Below are 21,301 nucleotides of genomic sequence, written 5' to 3' on the forward strand. Positions count from 1 at the left end.
CAGTGTGAGTACACATACAGCTTTCTGAAATGTTTAAAAGAAGGAACACATATAGGAAATGAAAGAAGGTGTGTACAACTAAATGATACAAGGCAATTTCCAGGGTTTTATCAGAACAGCTTTAGCACAGAATGAGCTGAGCCTTGTGAGAAATGTCCAAAAGAACACAAAAGGGGGGTGGGAGGGGTGGAGAAGCAAAAGGAAAGCCAAAGAAGCTGAAGGTCTATTACAAAGAAAAGGCAGTGAATTGGTAATGAGTGGTGTTAAGAAGGGCAGAATGTCATCTCATATTTAACATCTATTTTCTCCCATAATGGAAACAAAGCTCTAGCTGGCCACTGCTGTGCTATGAGTGAAGGACAGAGCTAGAAGTCAGGATAAGCAAGGATAAGATAGAAGAACACTTGTATTATTTAAATTAATTCAAGTTTCCAGGAGCAGATGAGTTGCATAATGGTCAGTAACTGTCCATTGTATTCTGCCTTGGTCAGGTCTGACTTGGAATACTACATCCAGTTCTGAGCCCCATAGTCTATAAAGAGCTAGAGAGTGTTCAGAGGATAGCTAAAAATGGTAAGGGGATTGGAAACCAAGTCCAGTAAGGGAACACTTAAAAATACTGGATAAGCTTGGCTAGCAGCAGAGAAGACTGGGAGATATTACAGCTGTTTTCTCTATTGTCTGAGATGGCAGTACCAGAATGAATGGGTTGAAACTCTAGAGAAGTAGATTCAAGTTACATATTGGGAGGAATTTCCTGACATTAAGAACTCTCAACCAGTGGAATAGGTTGCCTCATCAAGTGGTATGAACCCTTTACTGGAGGTCTTCAAACAGAGGCTGGAAAGCCACCTATCTAAATATTTTAGCATGAAGGAGGGGGTTGGATTAGATGGAGGTTCCTTCCAACTCTATGATTCTCCGATAAGTAGATCTGATAGGGGTGGAAACTAATGTTAGAGTGGACCCACTTTGAAAAGCAGCCACTCTATCTTGGTATTGATATGGTTTGGGTTTTTTACTATTGCTATAATATATAGAAGGGAAATCTACAACCAGGTATAAGCAGTGTATGTATCTTTTTGAAAAACCCAATAAAAATGGGTTTAAACAAAACATGACATACACACAGATTAAAATAAATCCACAAAAGTGTTGCATTAAACTTGACTATACAGTTTTTTATTGATCTTTACTATGTTGACGCTGATTTGGGTCAGTCCAAACCTGGTGGAAAAAAGGAAAGAATCTATAGAAGGAACTAAGTAAGATAAGAAAACAGGGAGAGGGACACCACCTCAATATTTTATAGAAAAGTTGGGGCCCAGAACTCTAGCCTACTGCACTGTCAGTAGGAAGAGATGCTGGGAGATGTAGTTCAGCAATTAGTTTGGCCTTAGTTTCTCCACTAGTTTTCCTAGTTTCTATAACCTTTGTATACAATTATCTTTACTTATTACAGTTCACCATGTTTCTGTGTTGTTCTGTCAGTAATTTTTAGAGATTTCTTTCCAAAGAGTATAACAGGCTGAATTTCTGCAGCTCTGGATTCACTGCCTACAGTAAGGTCAAATTCTGACCTCTTGCATGTGTTACTTCTCTGAAGTGGAAGAGTTTTGTTTGCTTGCTTGCTTCTCAGAAATAACCAGATTGCCTGGATAATGTATAAATGAAGCTGAGATGTAATGAGATGTATGATCTTCCAGCACTGACATTTCCTTTCAGAATATTCTGGAGAATAGCTTTCCCCAACCAGAGGCCTGCCCAATTTGTTGGCATGATCGTTCCCAGAAGCTTTAGACCAAGCTGTCTGGCAATTCTGGAAGTTACATTCAGAACCCATCTGCAGGGTACCAGAAGGTGGGAAGGCTGCTGTAGGAGGTGGTTTCTTCTACAGTCATATGAAGTTGGCAAATAGATCAGTTCAGATATTATGGGTGACTTAACCCACTGTGCCCACCAGAGCTCCTTTTTGCACATTCTATACAACATGAGCATTGATGCTCGACCAGCATGACGGGGGACCCAGGAATCTGGAAAAGGATTATCATCTTCCTACTGTATGCTTTCCCCTTCTAGTTCACTCTGCACAGAACAGCCCTACTGAGTCCATTTAATCCAGGACTCTCTTCCCTGGATGGCAGTAGCTTTCCATCTTGTGAATGTAAAAATCTGCCTTCTGTCAAGAACAACTTTCCTCTGTTTCAGGGTGGTGCTTTTCTAGTCCTACTTGGACATCTCATAGATGGAGCTTGGGACCTTCTACATGCAAAGTATGTGTCCTATGGGCCTCTTTTCAGGCAGGACTCTTCCCCAAACTTATTGCCTAACATTCCGTAGAGATGTTTGGGACTTAGGCACAACAAAGATTTTATTCTCTCACTGAATAATGGGCTACCTCTCTAGGGACTGACTTGGCTGCCATTGCTAAGATAGGGATAGAATTTACTTCCAGGTCTGATTGCTATTTATCCAGATGCTATTTATACTGCATTACCTTTCTCCAGCATGCTGTCATTTGTGAGTTGCTCTGTGAGAACTGGTAGTTGGGGCACAGATGGCCTTCTGAGTTCTTTGCCAATAAGCGACCTTATGATCCTTAGACATCACAGCTAACAGAATACATAAACTCATGTCTTGCCTGAAGATAGAGGAAGAACAACAAATTGATAGAAAGACAATGTTCAAAGTAAATTAACCAAAAGGGGGGAAAGGAAAAAAAAAGGGGTATATTCTATAGGAAGCATGAATGGCAAGTTACATCTTATGCCTCTTACTTCATAGGTAGAAATACAGTCATTAAGAACTTCAAAGCATGATAACATGATTAAAACCAATGAATATTACAGAAAAATTTCATCTAGAGACTGCCTTGCCCCTATTTAATGACTATATATATACATATACATATATAATATGTATATATATTATAATAATTTTATTAAAGTTTATAATTACAAAGATAAAAAATTAATACAAACTAAAAAAAGAAAAGAATGAAAAGATAGAAAGTGCAGAAAATAAAATAAAAAAAATCAGAAAAGAAAAAAATAAGAATATCGTAAAGAAAAAGTAAATACATAAAGAAATGACTTTTACCTTCTCTGAAAATACAATAAAAGATCTCTTTTTCCCATGTATTTCTTATCTATAAACAAGTCTTTAAAGGCTCGTCATTCAGTCCTGGTCCATTAAGAGTTACCAAATATATATACCTTAATCAAATAAACCAACTTTATATTCCTTCCCTTTGGTTTTAACAATCTTGATCTTTAATCCCTTTAAATAATATCCCAGAACTTGATTTCTTTTCATTTTCTCTTTGTCACTTCTCAGAAAATCCTTCAAAACTTCAACAAGTCTCTTTTGTAAAGCCAAAATAAGAAAGTTATCCAAGTCACTCTTCTGGTTTCTTATTTGTATATACCTTTTAATTATTAAGACATCAGCTGGTTTCATTTGTATATCCAGTATAACATTTTTTTTCCATATCATTCGTGTAACCTGTCATTTTAAAATCCACATTCAAATCAGCCTCAGTCTCACTCTTGTCCAGTCAAACCTGTTCCTCCTATAACCTCTTTTAAAACCTGTCTAGGATAGCAGACATTCTTAAGATTAACAACTGAGTCAATTGTTTACAAATATTGTTCAATATCCTTCAATTCATATTGTTTTTATGTCAGTCTTTTACATAAACAAGCATGAGCTAATAGCCTACCATACTTCATCAGCCTGCTGGGGATGGGGAAAAAAATAGAAACATTTTTCTGCTAGCTTCTGTTGCAGCTTATTTGGTTTGTATGCTGAGCATGGAAAAAGGATAAAGTCCTTCATCTTTCCTCTGTAATCCCCTTTGTTTGACTACATGGAATTCGATTCATTCACCATGCAATGGAGCGACCCTTATGATGATCATCCTAAAGGTTGTTTTATGATATAGCCCAGCTACTATACCAAGATTGGATCAAGCTGTAAATATAAATAAGATATGGCACTCTAATCAAACTAACACAATGTATTATTTTAATATGGAAAGCATTAACTTTTAAAGCTATGTTTCTCCCCTTCTATCCAGAAGCTCAGTACAACATGAATACAATTCCCAGGTGTTCTCTCATCCAGATGCTTCTCCCATCCAGACCAAATTAGCTTTAGCACAATTGCTGCATAATTTCCCATCACCTGCTACCCAATCTTTTTGTTAAACTGGCCATATCAGGGATTCGCTGTTTGCAAACCATCTGTAATACTCCAGAGCTTCAATCCCTTCTCTTTGGACTATTTTTTTTTAGATTTTTTTATTCTGCCTTTATTATTTTTATAAATAACTCAAGGCAGCGAACATATCTAATACTCCTTCCTCCTATTTTCCCCACAACAACAACCCTGTGAGGTGAGCTGGGCTGAGAGAGAGTGACTGGCCCAAAGTCACCCAGCCAGCATTCATGTCTAAGGAGTTTTTCCTGCATTTTAGTAATTCCCAAATGTCCTAATAATAGAGAATACTGATTCCAATTCATATGTCCTTTCTAGGCATCACCTAGCAAAATATACAACCTATGGGGCTTCTACTGGTTGGTGGTAGTGCTAATTCATTTTATATTGCCAGAACCATGCTCGGACATGCAGTGGAACAATACAGACACAAAATTTCCAGAGAAGTCAACATGAAGTAAATTCACTTTTGGAAGAAGAGGAGGAGGGGGAGAAGAGATAATTAGTACTATTTTTATGTCAACATCTGCCTTACAATTTTTCAAAAGTCCCCTACCTACCGACCTTGCCTATATATCAGGTTTCTCTTTCTCTTCAACCTATTCTCAAGGTACTTGAGAATTTTTCCAAATTTTTCTCGGTTCTTTTTGAATGGACGTGATGATAGAGGATACAATCGCTGTTTTCTGTTCTACACATCGTTCCATCACTCTGAAGCCTCCCTGACTGGTGCACAATGAAAGACAGGGAATTTCCACACATACTTCTTGGCTGTCTCAGAATTAAATATATCCAAGACCACTACATGAATTTTAACAAAGTTCTCCCTTGAAGGAAATGTGAAGCAAAATGCTGTTTCATCAATGCAGTGATAACAGGTAGAGAGAAAAAAAAAAAAACATCAGACTTTGATTGTTTTTCTGGATCACATTTGTGTAAACTGGTTCTGAAATTGGGCTGATGTCCTAGAAATTTTCTCAGAATAGTTGAATATATAAAATAAAAGTTCTTGTATTACATCCACATCAGATCAGCATAACCGCTGGTCAGCAGAGAACTCAAATTTTCAGAGAGAGATTGCCTTTGGCATTTCCCCTAAATGCTTTTTGCTTCACCAGATGAATCAGCTTCACGATTCCCTTGCCTATGTTTCACCCTCCTACTTGGAATTGCCACATGTTCTCGTGTTCTGATGAATCCCATCTCATCCCTGAACTGAACCCACTCTGTTCTCTTCGCAGAAAACGTGCTTGCAAAGCTACATATTCATACTTGTACTGTGGATATTATTAGACATGCAAATAGAGACTGAAATACTGCACTGAGAGTGTAAATCCTGATTCTTCCAAAGCTCTTGCTCTTTTTGAGCAAAGGTTTTGGCTGGATGAAGAGATCTCACAATACAATTCATTTCCCTCCTTCCTCTATGTGCCTTCTTTCAGGTTTTGATTGAAGCTGGAGTTTATAAAAAGAATATGAACCAGAACCTGTCAAAAATATCTCTGTGATGAAACTAGAGAACCTCTGACCATATGCAGAATGTCTGAGTTCAGCAAGGAGTAACTGCTAACTACATCCCTATAGTGATGTAACAGAGGAATTTTACAGATAAGAGGCTGAATGCTAGTGAAGATGCCCTCATCACTAAAAAAAGCCAATAACACATCTAACACACATTTTGTATTTCTGCCTCTAGAACAGGGTAGAAAACTAGTGCCTTCCTGACGTTTGATTACAGTGTCCATGTTCCATTATCATGGATCATATAAGCTAAGCCTCTTGGGAACTAAAGTCCAAAATATCTGAAAGGCATCAGGTTGGGTACCCCTATTATACAACTGATTTCATTCCATACTGCCATGACATTCCACAGAATGCCATGACATTTTGCCTGATGTAAGTTCTACCTATTTTTCTCATACTTAGCTTAACCTGGAGAGAGCTGACATCAAGTTCCACCATTTCAATAAGTGATTGCTGTTGACTTGGAAAAGTCACTTTCTCTTTTCAGTTTCAGTTTTCTATCTGTTAAATAGTCACAGTCCCCAACTCACCTCTTCAGCCGCAAATTGCTACGAATTTAAATATAACCCCCCCCCCCCAAATGCAGGGAGAATACAGAACTCTGAATACATTACAGGTATAAGCATACACTGTCTCATTTAATCATACTGGCCTATCCTTCCTTAACTGCAATGACAGAAACTACTCAATGTTAAGACCAAGAAGTTGTAAGCCCTTGAGCAAGTAATCTTTCATAATCTCCCTTAGCCTGGAAGATATATCTAAATGCTTTTATACACAGTTGAGACTCTACTTTATTCATAGTATGATGGATATTTCTGGTTGCTTTTAGATCTCTGGTTGTATCTCAAAGAGCTGAAGGCACTGTAGAAAAGATACATGGTTTTTTTTTAAAAAGGAAAGAAAATCTGAAGTATTTGTGGCTTTTCATTTATTGAAAAAATGAAGAAGTGGATAGAACTGAAATTTTAAAAATCCTGCATACTATGAAGGAAGGTTATATGATTTGCTAGTAGCACAAGATCTAGTTGTAGTTATACAAGCATTCATAGCCAAAATGTCAACTAGAAAATTTGAAGCAATGTGAAAAAAAAATGCCTTCAAAGAACAGGTAAAATGTACAGAAGTGGGTAGCAAAAAATGATGATGGTTACTGATCAAGATGACTTTAAAAGGAAAATAGACAACTTCAAAGAGGAGACTGAATGGTCATTCATCACCTTGGTCCCATAGGAGCTCCATGTACAGAAAGAGCAGAGATGCCACTATTGAAAATCCTGAAGTGAGTCTCCCACAGGAACCTGACTGGTCTCTGTGATAAACTACAGGATTCTGGTTTAGTTGGACTCTATCTTGATCACAACTCTTCATGAAATTTGATATATTCATAATCAAATTAGTTCCAGCATGGCATATATAAATACCTGTATTATTGAAGTTATGACAAATGCTGAATCAGTCTTGGATGTGTGGCACTTTGATGCAAGCACCAACCAGTGATGTCTGCTAACTTCAGTGCTTTTAAAAAAGGAGTTACGACAAACGAATGCAGATGGCACTCATTTATTATGGGAAGGGTCAGAGTACCAATATTCTGCATACCACTTGTAGGGCATTTCGAACAGGATGGTGCCTTTGCTTCATGCCACTCGTGAGCTTGCAGACTGAAAGATGCTAGACTACATGGACCAAGTTATATTATTAAAACAGGGCAGGCAAAATGACAATTATCTCATATTACTGCTGGACTTCTAGAAGGCTCTGTTCTAATGGTGGTTGCACTGTTGCAATCATGGGCTCTTTGCCAATCTCCAAGCTTCAGCAAAAGCCCACGCTTTGCCGCCCTCTAGATCCCAGCCCTGCAGTGACTCTTTTCCTCATTAGTTGCATTCTTTTCTCAGTATTGTGGCTGTAGCTTCCCCACTCCTGTCTTTCTCTCCCTAGCTCCATTACCCAAAGGAGTGTAGGGGGAAGACCTTTCAGAAGATGCAATGAGTTGATTTTCATCCAGCAGTGTAGGATGGAGTGTTAAAAATGACTGCACTCAGGAGGGGTGTGGTGAGCCTAATGGAAACCCTCTGTAGAAATGTAATGCTCAAATAAGATTCTCAGAAAGGGACATTTGCTGGTCAACTTCCCTGCCTTAATTTGTGTTCAAAATCTGGGCAGTGGCTGGGATCATCACAGTGGAGAGAGGTGACTAAAGAAGAGGCTTTCCATTTTCAGAGGCAACACTCCATAGGAGATGGAATGGTAAATCCGATTCTCTACACATTTAAATTTTATTAGCAACAATATTATTTTATTTCCTGGGAAAAGATTTACAACCTGCCATGTCCAGTGACTTTCAAGGCAACAAACAGCAATGCATATAAAAGGGCTAGCTATAAAACAATCAGTAGTTTTAAAGCATTAGCAACAGAAAGTCAGATGGACAAACTGGACAGACAGAGGAACATAAATTATTTTTTTTTAAAGGAAATTTTAAAAATCCTAGTCATGATGATTACTATGTTTCTAATAACAACTTAAATAAAGAAAATATTTCAAGACCAGTGTTTTCAACATTTTAGGGTCCTAAAGAACATGCTTACAAGAGTATTATATTTTGTAACTTCCCCCAAGTCTCTTCCTTTTCTCCAGAGTCCAAATTCAGACACGTTACTTTTTCTTAAACTGGGATTATATATGAAAGAAGCATTTAAAGTAGAGGTGGGGAAGAATATGTGGGGAAAATCTCCTTCTTTGCCCCCCACCCATCATCTGGGATTTCCTTACCCTCTGTGTTGCATATGCATGCAACAAAGAGGAGCTTCTTATTTGGGACAAGCCACTGGTTTTCTGGGATCCAATCCAGTCCCCAAAGCTCTTTCAAGCACCAGTTTCCAAGCTAAGGGTCTTCCCCCAACACATCCCATGAATTAAAACAGAGGTCAGAATTCAATCCTCCGAGATCTTCATTGCAAATAAAATGCAATAAGCAGCTGAGATACTCTACTAAGAACTCTGTCACACAACCACCTGCTGAGAGACCCAAGATTTGGCCGAAAGGGGAACCTGGTCCTAACCATCATACATGTAATGCATAAAAGTTGCCATAAAATTCTAATTTATATGTAATAGAAGAATGGAAAGGAATTGCAGTTAATTACATTTAAAATAAATCAAATTTATGTTTCTGCCCGGTTAGCCCTACCTATTGTTTGCCTCAGTTCCACACACTTTTTGGGGTGTAGGTCTTCATACATCACTGAAACACCAAGGATAGCCCTTGGACCAAAAAAGCTTGCCACTTCCATGTTATTCTCATGCTGAGAGTCATTACTGAAGATAACCTATAATGCTGATCTTCTTTTCAAGTTCAGTTCAGAAAACAGCTCCTATAAACTATATGGAGGGACAGACCAAAACCTTGTATTTCTTATCTTTATTCTAAACCAGAAGATCTGTCATAATGAGTGTGATTCTTCTTAAAGCATACACTTGAAGGATAGGAAATTGATCATTTTGACACTCGCCTGATGCTTCTAGCAATGGACCATCACTAATGGTCTACCTGCAAAAGATTGTGCATATAAACACTTCCACTTTAGTGCATAAGTACTAGTATATCTTCACAGGCGTGACACAAAAGTATGGCTAAGGGGCAAATACTGAGTCTACAATAGAATAATTCCTATCCAGACCTGTAGATACTGTTTCATACTCTGTTTGGAAGAATATCTTCTGGAGAAAATCCTTATGGGATGGGTCATGCCAAAGAACACTCTGCTTGCTAGGCAGCCTGAAACAAAGAACTCTGCCTAGGTTTGCTTTAGGTAGTGAACAAGCCCATCTCATGGAATCTCAGTGGCTGACATGAAGCCAACCACTATCTCAACCCAACCTACCTCACAGGGCAGTGGTGGGGAAAAACTGGATAAGGAAGTGCTGTCTTGAGCTCCAGGAGGAAAAGCAGGATACCAGTCTAAGGAATAAGAACATAATAAACAACCCTTACATGCTGCATCCAAAGTGTGCTGAAAGTCAGCAATAAATGTTTGACATACACTAATTTCAGTCCTTGACATCTCCAGGGAGAGATGGGGAAAACCCCGTCTGAGCCCGCAGAGCCCAACTGATATTTAGTGTAGGTAATACTGACCTAGGTCTATGTAGAAGACCACTTCCTCTGATGTTCACTCCTTGGAAGAAAGTCAACACTCCAAATGCAATGCAGATAAGGTCCTAGTTTGTGTGTGTCCATGTGGGAGGGTTCTTATTGCCTGCCACCAAGTCTATGAGCCTTCTCAAGCGGTTTTGGTTGTCAGGTGAAAAGCCATGCCCCCCTCCTCCTCAGAAGCCCTCCCATCTTCCCCATCACTGTTGAACTGAAATTGTTTCACCTGACAAGAGTCCCCCTGCTCAACTCTATTTCCTTGGGGCGCTTGATTTCCATGGCAATCTTCAATTAACCTTATTAAGTTAGTGATACTTACTCCAGAAGAAGTGCAGGTGGGATGATACACACAACTAGATTCTAGCAGATGGTCCAGCTGCACATCTCTCTTTGCTTCCTCCGCTTCCCATCTCCAGCCCAGTTTTTACAGCCATCTGGAAAAGCTCTCTCCTTCCCCCCACCCCCAAAGCCTTTCGGTGCTGCTCTGCTAGAGACTGGGATAAGACGCTGACCTGATCCAACATTTGCCTCCCTCTCTTTCTCTCCCCATCGTCGTTGCACGGCAGACCCACCCCGCCAGCACCAATTGTCTCTCAGACAGGCAGGAAAAAGGATACAGCTGAGCCAGGCGAGTCAGAGATGCCACCTCCCGCGGATTCCGGAAACCCTCAGGCCGAGTAGCCCCTCGCCGAAGGAGAGCAGTGAGGGGAACGAGCTTTCTCGATGCAGCAGGCGATTCAGCGGTCGGGGCCAGGCTATTCACTCCCCCTCTCCGTCGTGGCCGCCTCGGAGGGAGCCACGCGATTGTCCTTGGAAGCGGGCGGCAACGCCGCTGTGGGAAGGCAGAAGGCGAGGCGCGGCGCGTCCGGCGAGCTGCGTTTTTTGCAAAGGCGCCATGACCCGCTTGACTGATTTGCATCCAGCGCTCTCTTCTTCCTCCGGGCGATCGCTCTTGCCTTGCTCTTCCTCGCCGCTGCTCCCCGTTTCTCCTCGGGCAAACTTGCGAGGGGGAGAGGGGGGCGGGAAAAGGAGCTCGCGGGGACGGATTACAAGCACGAACCGGGCGCGCTTGGCTGGGGGCGGGGGGGGCATATGAAGGCGGCGGCGGCGGCGGCGGCGGGCCAGCAAGGCTGAAGTTGGCCAGATTGCGCTTCGGCCCAGGATGGAAGTTCCCGTGCAGATTCGCTGTCTAGACGAAGAAGAGGAGGAAAAGGCGGTTGCCTTCCGTCTGCAGAGCCGCGCCACCCGGGACGACCCCCCGATTTCCAGGCAGCCCATCCTGCGCGGATCGCCTTAGGTATTCAGTGCCTTCCCTCTTTGCTCTTTGTCCGTAGATCTGGCGAGCGACTGGAGCTTGATTGCAGCCTTTTGCCACGGGCGGTTGTTTGTATCTGTGCATGCCTGAGAAAGAGCGCGCGCGTAAAATGGGATACAGGTACACCTTTCTTTTTGCTCTGGTTGTGTGGCAGAGAAGGATCCCCAGACGGGTTCGTGCAGGAAAAGAACTTTGGTATGTACTGCCTCTGGCCAGTTTCCCTTCATTTCATTTTTAAGGTCATCCCCCACCCACCATTTCCTTTCCCCTGGCTCTCCAAGAAAGATCGCGCAGATCCCTGCCTTTTAAACCCGTTATTTCTGTCCTTTGCATTTAAACAGCTGCAATAAAGAACAACACTCCTTTTTCCTCTGCAAGTAGGGACCACGTCCACGATATCAGAGGACTTATGGTAACAAGGGGGATGTTGCTGTGACTGCCTATGGGGTTATTTAAAGTGGGAGGGTGGGACCCACTCACATCTGGCCAACCCTTGTGGGGCCTCCTCTTGCAAGCCTGCCTGATTTTGAACCCATCACCCAACCTACCTTTCAATGTTTGCAACAGAATCCCAGTTCTTTGAGGTGTGATGGGGAGAAGTAGGTGCTGCAACTGGGAAACATAATTATTTCAAAGCAGAAATGGAGTTTGGGGGGTTCCCAAGGGATCCATGACACTGCCACCTGCCAGCCTCACCCCCCCCCCCTTCAAGGGGGAAAGCAGAAAGCAATCCTCCAAATCCATTCTGAAGGCTGGAACTGGATTTTGCTGACAAGGCCCCTTCCTGCCCTGACAGAAAGAGATTTGCAGACAATGATATCTCTATTTGCCCTAAATGAAGTCCATTTACAAAAGGAATGTGTGACTATAAAGTTTGTAGCTTCCACCTTGGGAGAATTTTATGGAGGGCAGGAAGGTGGGCAGTTTTGAAAGCCACCGAATGGTCTAATGCTACCTCAGCTTTCAGAGAACTTGAGTTAATGATGACCAAACTGGTCCTGGGTAAAAAAAAATGACTGAGCATCGACTCCATTTGCTGTATTATCCGGAGAAGGTTCTTATATCAGCAAACCTTTTTGCATACTCTTGAGTAACCACAATTTGTTTTACTCCCTGAGCCACCCCCATTATTTATTTTAACCTCCTGCCCCCTGCTTTTTACACGGAGCTGAATTTTTCTTTACTTTTGGGCTCCTTTTCTTTGTTGACATCTTCTTAGATGCAGACAGAAATTGAGCACAGAGGTTTCTTTTTTTTGCACCAGGCAGCATATCAAGGGGGATAGGTTTCAACAAAGAATCATAAAAAGAGGAGAAAAGGGGAGGTTAATAAGAGGAAGGGCGCAGCAGAGAAAAGGTTAAATTTGTCCCTCATTTCCTTTTTGGGGGAAAGGGAGAAAGAGGTGCAGAATGTTCCCTTGTCACCCAAGTGGCTCCAACCCTTGATTCAAGAGGTTTTTTTTTTTTTTAATAGCCTATTGGATGGGGGAGCAAAGACTTTCTAGTGCAGTGGGGGGGGGGGAGAGAGAAGATGGGAAGAATAGGAAAAAGTAAGGCAAGAGAAAAGGTCTTTATCTACACACACACACACCCAGCTGTCCTTGTATTTTCTTCTCCTGGGACAGATTTAGATTTGATGGAGAACTGCAGAGAATCTAAGAATCATTCCTGCCTGTATGTAAGGTAGTAGATCTTTTTGCTTTAAGGTCTGCAGTTCTCAAGGATTTGGTGGAATCTGAATGTTTGAAAGCCCAGGGGGCATTCCCTGTTCACCCCCCTCCATAGATTATTTTTCAGGGGGAAGGAGGGCAGGGACCACCTCCTGCTCAAATCCACTCTGGCATCTCAGTTCTGACCTCCCCCATCATCTCAGAGTTCCCCCACTTCTGACCTCTTCTATATATATATATATATATATATATATATATATATATATATTCATCATCCTTGTCCTCCTCTTTACGAAAGAAGGGGGCAAACCCTGTACAGTCAGGACTTCCCAGATGCGTGCTCCCGATTGGGTGCCAAGTGCGTCTTCCTGAAGCTCCAGTACATGGTGGGGAAAACTGATTCGGGGCAATAAGGCACATAGAGGCATCCAGAGTGCAGGGGAGAAGCCCTGCCTCCCATCCTCTGTCGGTCTCCCACCCCAGACCCCTTCCTCCTCTTTCTTTCCCAAAGATGAGCTGGTGGTACCCACTCTAGCAAGAGCAAGAGCAGAACTGGGAGCAAGAGAACATAGCAAGAGCAGAACTGGGAGCCTGCAGCAGCCCCCTTCTCCTCCCTCCTCCATTGACTGTGCCAAGCAGTATCTCTGCATCCTAAAGAAGCTCATTGCATTCCTACCACGTCTCATCTTTGCTTGCTCACCCCCCCCCCCTTTCTTTTGCTTCAGCTCCCAGCTAGAGTATAGAATCAGAGCAGAGAGAAAGGGAAACCAGCAATCCTTTATTTATTTATTTCTGCAACTTAAAAAAGCTGGTGACACTCTTTGCATATATGTCTTTTTGTTTTTCATTTTTTTTTAAAGTAGGGTTTGCTAGGGTTCCCCCCCCCCCTCTTTTTTTCTGCTCTCCAAATGTGCTAAAATCTCTCCTTCAGCCTGGTAAGTAGAAGCTTTTTTTCTGGATCTCATTCTCTCTCTCTCTCTCTCTCTCTCTCTCTCTCCCCCTCCCCCATTTGTGCCTGGATCATACATCTTTTTTTTAAATGTAGAAAACAAAAGAAAGAATGCCCACACATATGTGTGTGTGTTTGTATAGGCAAGGAGCAAAATGAAAATGCTGAACTGAGAGATCCCCTTCCCTTTTTTCCCAATTCGTATTTTCTTTCTACTGGGCTCCCCAATTTCCTTCATTTGCAAATTGCTTCTTTGCTTTCTTTCTTAATGTGAATCCCACTAACTCCTCCCCCCAATTTTTCTTCCTAAATATGACCTTTTACCATGAAGGGTTCCCCCCCCTTCTTTATTTAATGGGAGGGAGGAATTGAACTGTCTTCTCCTGCATGGAGGAAGTGCAAGAGAATCCATCTCTCCTTTGCTATGAGGGCAGAACAACTATATATGAGAACTCGGGCAAACCTTTGAATGGGCAGTAGCTGGAGGGCTGCGAAGCCTCCCCCCACCCCTTTGTCAGGTTGCCTAGTCTTTAACAGTGATTTATTCTTCTGTATTGGAATGATGGGAGGTAGAAGAAGGAATCCAGGAGACAAAGACTACCACCCCTGATACAGCTGAGAAACCTGTGTAGGTCATTGTGTTCTGGTAAGCTTCCTCTAAATGGATTCTTGTGTGTGTGTGGAGGGGGGGGGGTGGCTTTTACTAGAAAGGAGTGATTATTTTGCTTGTGGTTCATGTAAAAGTATTTTATCTCCTCCCAACTTTCTGTCTTCCTCCACTCCTCCTTTCCCTTGCTGGATCATCCCTGGATAGTCTGCTGGGCACAAGGCATCATCATTCAAAGTAACCCCCCCCCCCCGCAAATGTACATCCAGACAATCTCCCTATCTGCCTTTTCAGTCCTTAGCCTTCAGCTTGGATCTGTGGATAGTACAGCAGGTTCTTTCCAAAGATTAATCACCTCTAAATGCTTTAATCAGCTGAAATGATTAATATGGAGTATGCTTTTATCTGATACTATATCCCAGTTATGTTAATTTGGTTTTGGGTGCTGGGAAGAGCAGAGGCTTGATTTTCTTCTTGCTTTGAGATTGGCATTGCTACTATGTACAGTATTTGTTTTTTAATCCCAGTTACAAACATTTCTTTAGGAATGAGAGATATTGGAAACTTGTTTGTCCTCGTTTTCTTTAATAATGTCTGTTGTAGTGCTAAGCAAATTGGATATTCCCCTAGTGGAATCCCATCACTTGAAAGTTAAGTGTATGTATGCTTAAGATGATAACCTGTACCCTTAATTGAGTATCGGTATCCAGATTAAAAGGAAAGATCTCTCTTCAGCCGCATCTTTTCATTTCTAATTAATGCAAATATGAAGCTGAGGCTGAGATTATGCATATCATCTGCTTCCTGAACATTGTCTCGGTTTTGAAAAATGTTTCTAGATCATTTACAACACAGGCCTTACAGCCTTCATTTTCTCTTTCTCATTATGGTGTTATGTACTAATCCACATAGAGGAAGATGGGTGGACAGGCTGGGGGAGAGAAGAAGGCCACTGCCTGATTAAATGTTTAGATATCACTTGAGTAAGAAAGTAAGTAAATACGAATAGCAGTTCTAGTTTTTTTTTCTTTTGTGATGCATGTAGGAATCCCCCCTAAAACTCATGCCTTCTTCCCCAATCTTGCTTGATTGCTTGAAAATGTATTTCTAAAGCCTGCTAAAATACCGATCAATTATAATCTACTTGTGTTGTTAATTCTTGTTACAGTCTCATAGTCCATCCGAACCATGAAGCCTTCGATGGCAGATCCGCCCCGTCAAAGAAGGATGCTGTGGATTACCCTTCTAAGCACAATTGCAGTAGCATGGACTACCCCCATTCCTTTGATAGAGGACTCGGAGGAAATTGAGGAACCTTGCTTTGATCCTTGTTACTGTGAAGTCAAAGAAAGCCTTTTTCATATACACTGCGACAACAAGGGATTTATAAATATTAGCCAGATAACGGAATCTTGGTCAAGACCTTTCAAACTTTACCTGCAGAGAAACTCCATGAGAAGATTATACACAAACAGTTTTCTCCACTTGAACAATGCTGTTTCTATTAACCTTGGGAACAACGCACTGCAAGACATTCAGACGGGGGCCTTTAATGGACTCAAAATTCTAAAGCGATTGTACCTGCACGAGAATAAATTAGACATTTTCCGAAATGATACTTTCCTGGGATTAGAGAGTCTGGAATATCTGCAGGCAGATTACAATGTTATTAAGCGAATTGAAAATGGAGCCTTTCGAAACCTGAGTAAACTCCGGGTCCTGATCTTAAATGACAATCTGATTCCTATGCTTCCTACCAATTTGTTCAAGTCAGTGTCCCTGACTCACTTGGACTTGCGTGGGAATAGGTTGAAAGTACTTTCCTATCGAGGGATGCTGGACCACATTGGCAGGAGCTTGATGGAGATCCAGTTGGAAGAGAACCCTTGGAACTGTACTTGTGAAATAGTTCAGCTGAAGAGCTGGCTGGAGCGTATTCCTTATACTGCCCTTGTGGGAGACATTACCTGTGAGACTCCTTTTCACTTCCATGGCAAGGACTTGAGGGAAATCAAAAGAAATAAACTCTGCCCTATGTTGTCTGACTCAGAACTAGTCAGCGTTGGTGTCCCTCAGTTGCCCTCAAGCAAGGAAAACGCTTGGCCTACTAAACCTTCTTCCATGTTGTCCTCCTTCCATTTCACTGCTTCCTCTGTTGAATATAAAACCTCCATTAAGCAGCCCAAACCAACAAAACAGCCCAGGTCTCACAAACCACCACCTACACCTCGAGGCCTGTACCCTGCACCCAACCAGCCTCCGATCGCTGCATACCAGACGAGGCCTCCTATACCCATCATATGTCCTACTGGCTGCTCTTGCAGTTTGCACATCAATGATTTGGGCCTAACTGTCAACTGCAAGGAAAGAGGGTTCCACAATATTTCTGAGCTCTTACCCAGGCCCATCAATGCCAAGAAACTGTATCTGAGTGGGAATTTGATACAAAAAATTTACCGTTCAGATTTCTGGAATTTTTCTTCCTTGGATCTTCTGCATCTTGGGAACAATCGGATCTCATATGTGCAGGATGGGGCTTTTATTAACTTGCCTAACCTGAAAAGCCTGTACTTGAATGGAAATGACATTGAAAGATTGACCCCAGGCATGTTCAGAGGCCTGCAGTGCTTACATTACCTGTACTTTGAGTACAACCAGATCAGGGAGATCCAGCCCGCCGCCTTCAGTCTCATGCCTAACCTGAAGCTACTCTTCCTCAATGACAATCTCCTGAGGACCCTGCCTACTGATGCCTTTGCTGGCACATCCCTGGCCAGACTCAACCTGCGGAACAACAAGTTCCTGTACCTGCCTGTGGCTGGTGTGTTGGAGCACCTTAATGCCATTGTCCAGATTGACCTGAAGCTAAATCCTTGGGATTGCACATGTGATCTGGTGCCTCTCAAGCAGTGGATCGAGACGATCAGTTCTGTCATCATGGTGGGGGATGTCCTTTGTGCCAGCCCAGAGAACCTTACTAACAGAGATGTCCGCTCCGTGGAGTTGGAGGTGCTGTGCCCAGAAATGTTGCATGTTGCCACTGCCTCACCAGCCCCACCAGCATCAGGTCACCCAAGTCCTACCAGTCCCTCACCCTATGAGCTACCCCCAGCTGGAGGAGGGCCAGTACCACTCTCTGTGCTCATCCTTAGTCTACTTGTGCTGTTTTTTTCTGCAGTCTTCATTGCTGCAGGCTTGTTTGCCTTTGTCCTACGCCGACGGCGCAAGAAGCTTCCATTCCGGAACAAGCAGCGGCAGGAAGCCCTTGACTTAACGGGCATCCAGATGCAATGTCATCACCTATTTGAGGAGGGAGGTGGTGGAGGAGGTGGTGGAATGAGTGCATCCCCAGAGAAGGCACCCCCTATGGGTCATGTTTATGATTACATCCCACATCCAGTGACCCAGATGTGCAACAATCCCATCTACAAGCCACGTGAAGAAGATGAAGTTGTAGCAGGAGAGTCTGGGCAACCTGGAGACGTACTTCTAGGAGGTGGCAATGGAGGTAGTGGCTGTGTTGGGGAACAGTTTGCTGACCCCACTAAGGACAGTGGGAATAGTAGCTGCTATAGGACCTTGCTGGAGAAGGAGAAGGAATGGAATCTGGCTGTGTCCAGCTCGCAGCTCAACACCATAGTGACAACCAACCATCACCCACACCCTCAGCCATCTGGAGGGGGAATTGGTGGGGGGCTTCCTCTCTTGGGGGAGCTAGCACTGGTGCCGCCTGTCTTCCATCATGAGAAGAATGGTGGGGTGGTGCTCTTCCCTCCTAGTGGTGCCGTTCTAGACAATAGGGAGAGGCCCCCATTGGTCCCTCCATGCTCAGTGGGCTTTGTGGACTGCCTATATGGCACAGTGCCCAAATTAAAGGAACTGCACGTGCACCCCCCTGGCATGCAATATCCAGACCTGCAACAGGACGCCAGACTGAAAGAAACTCTTCTCTTCTCGGCTGGTAAGGGCTTCCCAGAACATCATCAACCCCCCCAAAGTGAATACCTCGAGTTAAGGGCCAAACTCCAAACCAAGCCGGATTACCTCGAAGTCCTGGAGAAGACCACTTATAGGTTTTGAAAAATGTCTAGCTTTTTACAGCCAAATTCCAGCATCTCCCGCTCCCTTCCCAGCCCCAGAGCACCCTCACATCCCATCTGCTCCTCTCCCTTTCCTCCCCCAAACCACCGCATGCTGATACTAGAAGATACAGCTCTGCGCTTCCCCCCTGCCAGATGTTGGTTTGGAGGAAGGGCCTAACTCAGATGATCATTAATCGATAAAAGTGCCTTTGCAGACTTTTGCCAGCAGATGTTAATCAATCATTATTTTTTTATATTGAAAAAAAAACTGAGACTTTGACTGTGCCATGTTGTCTAAGATATAAGAATATTATTATTAATTAGCATCATGGGGGAACTTTGTCTTGATCCTGACAAAGTAAAATTCTGTGTGTACTGTCCTCCCTCTTTCTCCTCCTCCTCCTCCTCCTCCTCTCTCTCTCTTGCGCGTGCACTCTTTCTTTTAAGAAACAAAACACTATAGAAACACAAATCCTTCCATTCTATTTTTTATGTTGAAGGGAGGGAGGTGGACTCAAAGACATTTTTGCCTTTTTTTTCCCTTTATCATGGCACAGATTCTGTACATTTATTTAAAAGAATACAAAAGTGGGGTGAATAACAACAAAAATGCAGTTTGCTGCATGTCTGGAAACTGCATTGGGGGGGTGGGGTTGTTCTTTGTTAATGTTCTCACTCTTTTATCTCACTTCTTTCTCTCACCTACATGCACACACAAGTCCCCAATTTCAGTCTCAACTTTCTATTCCCAGCCTTCCTCAATCAGCTTCCTTTGCCATTCCAACGTGCCCACTCTCCCTCCATTTTCCACAACAAATTTTGTGGAAGGGAGATCAGAGACATTGCTAGCCTAAAATTATCATTTTAAGCAAAGCTTTCCAGCCCTTAGTCTCTTTTGTGGCATTCCTGTGGGGAAGAAAAGGTCAGTTTCATTTTTTTTTTTTAAGTTTTATTACTATTATATTGAACAGCAGCCACACATCTAATTAAGAGACTCCAACATAATAAGTATACAGGTGGGGGGAAAATAAAACTCATTGGGTACCAATCACAGATCTTTCTTAGAAGAAGCACTTTTAATGTTCTTTCTTTTTTCCTCTTCCTTGCTCTCACACGCAGACACTCTCTCACACACAGACACAAATACAAATGTGCATATATTTATTCTGTACTTTCAAGTAAATATCAATTGTAAAGGTAATGTTTAATCATTGTACAGTGATGCGTCTGGTATAGCTTTCCTAATAAAACATTTTGAAAAAAAAATAGATATATATTAGAAGATACAAAAGCTTGAATTTTAAAAACTTGAGCTATGCCCTGTTCATACCCTTGCTTCCCATTAAGTCCATGTTGTTTTATTAATACCAGTACAATCTATTGTGATATTAATAGAATATAACAAAAATAACAATCTCTGCAATTTTTCTATCAAATGCTATTTTGGATTTTTAAAATCTGATTTTCAATCTCTCTCTTTTTCCTCCCTCCCCTTCTGCCCCCTCTGTTTTCCTCCATTTCAATTTGTTATGCTTTTATCAGAATGAGTTCCTTCCTCCGTGAAAATATGCAATAGATTTATTTAATTCTTTAAAATTATCAGTACCATTATTTATGTTCTGCTCCAAGGAACTGCAAGGAAAAATAATGTTATTTGATTGTTTTCCCCCCCAAAGTTTAGATGTTAAAATATACAGAGAATATTATTTCTAGACAGATGGGTTTAGGATGGGAGGCATAAATGTCAGCATTTTTGGAACAGTATTTTGGCCTGTTGCACTTTTCTTCTTTTGCATATCAACTGTAACAGTTGAGAAAATCAGGCCTAATAACTCCCTTTAACTTATTAACTCCCATCTGTTTTACTGAAATCATAGTTTGGGTTGAGATAATGAAGTGGTTTTGTTCTGTGTGCTATGGATTTTTTTATTTCTCTCTCTTAGCTTACAATTGATATATTGCCACATTGACTTTGTAGAGCTTTTTTTTTTTCGAACCATTTTGATTAGAGTGAAAAGAAACAACCACAAGAAAAAGGGAGGTTTGCTTGTTGCATTTATTTCCTTTCCAAGGTATCTAGCTGGTATCTTGTTTCTTGTAGAACTGAGTTGACACATGAAAAAATCCGAAGGAAAAGCTTTCTTTGGTGGAGGAAAAAAAAATGTCCATCTCGTGTGGCCAGTAGATGGCATCCGAGCTTCATCAAATGCCACCCGGAGACCAGAGGCTACTTTTGAATGGTGCACAGCCTATCCATTTGGATTCCCGAATCTGCCCTTAATAGAAAATCATCACGTTGAATGTAATTCACCAGACGTCACTAATGCCTTACATGAAGATAAAAATCAAACTAAAGGGGAAATGTGGAGAGTACCTCCTTTAGTATGTACCAATATGGTGGGGGTACCCCTTTTCTGATGATTTCAAGCAATGATTTTTATATTTATATAATACACACACACACACGCACACTCATAAAGAGAGGGAAATGTATTTAAAAAAATAAAATAAGTCATAAAAGCGATTTATTTGTCTTACTAAAATGTTATCCAGGGATATCAAAGGTGTCTCTACTGTAAAATGGGGAGGGGGTTGGGGGGAAAACCTAGATGCCTCTCACACTCTTGTATCATGATTTGTTTGTTCCAATTTGGTTAAGGAATCTTGGGGGTAAAATCAGGTTTTATCTGTTCCATAATGCGTTTGTTAATCACTCATAATGTGTTCCTCTAAAAATAATACTAACATAAACTGGAATAGGGAACTTCCCTTAGTCCA

General features: G+C 42.0%; 1 protein-coding gene and 1 long non-coding RNA gene across 9 annotated transcripts in view; one reads left to right on the top strand and one right to left on the bottom strand.

Moving 5' to 3' along the window:
• LOC103060482 (uncharacterized) overlaps nucleotides 1–10,559 on the bottom strand; it is an 84,478-nt gene extending 73,919 nt beyond the window's left edge. For 6 of the 7 annotated variants that reach the window (XR_015794365.1, XR_015794361.1, XR_015794362.1 and 3 more), the window contains exons 1-3: nucleotides 9,887–10,559; nucleotides 9,633–9,709; nucleotides 2,498–2,641 (exon numbers count right to left, since the gene is read on the bottom strand). This is a non-coding gene — a long non-coding RNA (uncharacterized LOC103060482). The remainder of the gene's footprint in view (nucleotides 1–2,497; nucleotides 2,642–9,632; nucleotides 9,710–9,886) is intronic. The other variant, XR_015794363.1, reaches the window with a different exon arrangement.
• A 506-nt stretch (nucleotides 10,560–11,065) lies between these two features.
• Nucleotides 11,066–21,041, top strand: SLITRK3 (SLIT and NTRK like family member 3). Of its 2 annotated transcripts, XM_088131933.1 has the most exons (3): nucleotides 11,066–11,198; nucleotides 15,610–18,402; nucleotides 20,625–21,041. In XM_088131933.1, the coding sequence occupies exons 2-3, from the start codon at nucleotides 15,630–15,632 to the stop codon at nucleotides 20,633–20,635; spliced, it is 2,784 nt and encodes a 927-aa protein (XP_087988059.1). In that variant the 5' UTR covers nucleotides 11,066–11,198; nucleotides 15,610–15,629; the 3' UTR covers nucleotides 20,636–21,041. The 2 variants fall into 2 exon arrangements, with proteins under 2 accessions (XP_087988059.1, XP_007439945.2); XM_007439883.4 differs by having other exon boundaries at nucleotides 15,610–21,041.
• Nucleotides 21,042–21,301: the final 260 nt, after the last annotated feature.

Source organism: Python bivittatus, unplaced genomic scaffold (genome assembly GCF_059951505.1).
Source record: "Python bivittatus isolate LINGU-HERP-01145 unplaced genomic scaffold, Pbiv_v1 ctg000980_np1212, whole genome shotgun sequence".
NCBI classification, from domain to species: Eukaryota; Metazoa; Chordata; class Lepidosauria; order Squamata; family Pythonidae; genus Python; species Python bivittatus.

Coding starts and splice junctions, on each gene's coding strand:
- SLITRK3 (XM_007439883.4), top strand. CDS start 15,630: ATGAAGCCTTCGATGGCAGATCCGCCCCGTCAAAGAAGGATGCTGTGG.